Source organism: Laccaria bicolor, genomic scaffold (genome assembly GCF_000143565.1).
Source record: "Laccaria bicolor S238N-H82 LACBIscaffold_18 genomic scaffold, whole genome shotgun sequence".
Lineage (NCBI taxonomy): Eukaryota > Fungi > Basidiomycota > Agaricomycetes > Agaricales > Hydnangiaceae > Laccaria > Laccaria bicolor.
In genome coordinates, this window is record NW_001889889.1 from 648,007 (window position 1) to 650,704 (window position 2,698).

At 49.0% G+C, this 2,698-nt stretch overlaps 1 protein-coding gene across 1 annotated transcript; it reads right to left on the reverse strand.

The window, feature by feature from the left end:
- Positions 1-75: 75 nt before the first annotated feature.
- LACBIDRAFT_328831 (uncharacterized protein) lies at positions 76-2,528 on the reverse strand (the record flags this gene model as incomplete). Its single annotated transcript, XM_001882916.1, has 4 exons — positions 76-231; positions 283-404; positions 513-874; positions 1,237-2,528. The coding sequence occupies 4 exons, from the start codon at positions 2,526-2,528 to the stop codon at positions 76-78; spliced, it is 1,932 nt and encodes a 643-aa protein (XP_001882951.1).
- Between the last annotated feature and the right edge of the window lie 170 nt (positions 2,529-2,698).

Consider the following 2,698-nt stretch of genomic DNA (forward strand, 5'->3'; position numbering starts at 1 on the left):
TTACACGGGCTTGCATGAAGACTAGGTGGGCGGAGTCTGTGCTGGATGGGTTCTTTATTGCGTAGGTGTTCCCTGTCATGATAGGAAAGGAAGGTGAGTGCCGTTGATGTGGAGCGTAGTACAAAGGAGAGAGAAGATACCTCGGGGTACGTGGAACATCCCACCCTGCCTGACGACACCTGTCGTATGGTGGATTTGGACATGTACGGTGCCTTCGACGACGCAGAACACCTATCGCAACTGTGTTAGCGTGGTATGATTTTTATCAAATACGATAGTTACGTAGGAATTATCTTGAGTATTCTTTCGCGATTTCTCGGCAAGGGCAGCGAGACATAGCCTCCCAGCGCCCGTGAACCCGTCCTCTTGGAAGATACGAGTATATGACAACCCATTCTCAGCCACTGAATCACGATAGTTTGACGAATGATGGTTGTTAAACAGACCTACTCAGAAGGAATATGATTAACCTCGCTGTCAGAAACTCAACCAGAAGGAAGAATGGTACGAACGTCGTTCTACAGGGAGAGCATCCAAAGTCTGTACAACCCCATGCGTGATCTCATTCTCATTCACCGCTTCCTCACTATTGATCCTGGCTCGTTTATACAGACGCTGTTTTCTCGGAGGCGCCTCCCCAATCCTGGGCGTTGGAGGCTGAACGTCGATCGTACACGCAGCCCCAATGCCATCTGTGGGCCCTTGGGACCCACTGGACCCCAGGTCCACTTCATTGACGACGACTTGAACGTCAACAGGACCTTGCTTGGCGTTGTCTTCAACAGTGCTGGTGGTTACTTGGTCATGGTCTGGCATAGCTGTACCATTTTGATTGGGATCCATGAGTGTGTCCAGTGAGCGTAGCACGATGCGACTGGAATGATGGTGGCGAAAGTTCAAAAGGGGAATGCAAAGTGCGAAGCTTAGGTATCCGCGTGACCTTTCTAAATTTAGTCAGACTCTCCTCGGAGTCTCGGACCCCCAGCGCCATCAAGGCTTGATTTGAATTTTATCCATAGTAAATTTACCGCGAACTCTTGTCAGGTGGAGACAAAAAAGTCTTCTAAGTACTTGGGGCCATGTAAAATTTTCGGGCAACGCTCAAGTCATTTCTTGAAATGAAGTCACCCTGCAGCAGAAACGACTCCGAACGAGTCATTGCCGGGATTCCCTCAAGATTCCCTTCGATTTATTCAATGAAAAAACTTCACACCACCTCGCAATCCTTCTCCGTACATTTCTTTCAGCTCTTCCTCGTCCGACGTATGCCCCTGGGGCCAATCAAACACTACATCCAGTCGTTTGAAAAGGGCAATGCCATTATCACGAAGGGTACGCGGAGAGCGGCGTCTAGATCGTACCATACGTGCGAGGAGACCATCATCGGCCCTAACACACAGCTCTAGAGTCAATGTTTCTAAGAGCGGGCAGAGAGCCTTCGGATTTCCTTCGCCTTGGAACGTGAGGAGGTCGATCGTTCCATTCTTGATTCCCCCGTAAACTGGCCCTTCTGGCATTCTTAAGACCCTAAAGGTGGTGATAGATTCAGAAAGATATGTAAGACAATCGATGAAATTGTCGTTTGAAAGCTCAAGGTTTCTTAGCGTCAAAGAAGAGAGTCGAAGGCGGGGCCTAGACAGGATGTCGTATAGGGTTGCAATAGTCATACCGTGACGGCCCAACATGAAGATAATGGAAAGATCCGTGAGGTTAGGTGCATCTAAAAAATGAAAAAATTGTTGCACATTTTCTCGAGACCCCGAGGCCGTATGAGTGTTGATGGTCAATTTTTTGATTGGAGAGGTGACAGGTTGAGGTGACTGCGGTTTGCCATAGTGGTCCGGTCCTATCGTTAGGTAGCAACTGTGGAGATTGATTGCCCTTCCCAGCAGGATCAGGGCGTTGGCAGTATTTGTGGGTTCAACGACCTCAAAATTTTTCAATTGCTCCCAAAAAGAATAGTTCGGCGGCAAGTCGGTCTGATAGTGTCCTCGTTGATTGCTAGTATAGCTGCGCAAAGCTGGGCATCCATCCAGTAGCCTTTCATATAGAACATCATGATCCACTTCTTTGTTGCCGTCGCAAATCACTTCTACACTTTCCAAAATAGGAGTGGTGAAGGTATGAGGGAGGTGGACATCCGTTGGCTGGAACCAATCACCGAAACCAAGAGAGACACTACACCATCGGTACGACTGAGCTAGGAGGCTTGGTAGCAAGGCTTTTATGGAAGGAGACTGGAAAGGGTTGAGCCGCTCCGCTCTCACAACTAAAGAAAGTGGGCAATTTCGGGATCGGTCAAGCCAAGTGGAGACTTTCGAATACGAGATAGCCAAGCCGGAGGGCTGGCGGATGATTTCAATAAAACTCCAAAGTTCGGGAGTGGATACCGCGAGGTCGTTCCAACGTTTACACGTCAGGCAAAGGGCCGCTAATCCCTTGTCGATTCCTCCTGGCTTCAGATCTTGATAGTATGACATGAAGATAAGGCCCAAAATTTCAGGAGGAAGGCCGTTTATGTTGGGCATTGTGGGATGTAGTCGATGAGCTGGGCACGCGCCGTAGACGATGACGGTGGCAAACTGCGATGGGGGGATTGATTCAAAAGGGCTAGGGGAAGGTAAGGGTCGACTTTTCTTGAAGGATAACAATGAAAGCGACCTTACAGGACTCGACGTCGCCGATGTGGTGGTAAAAG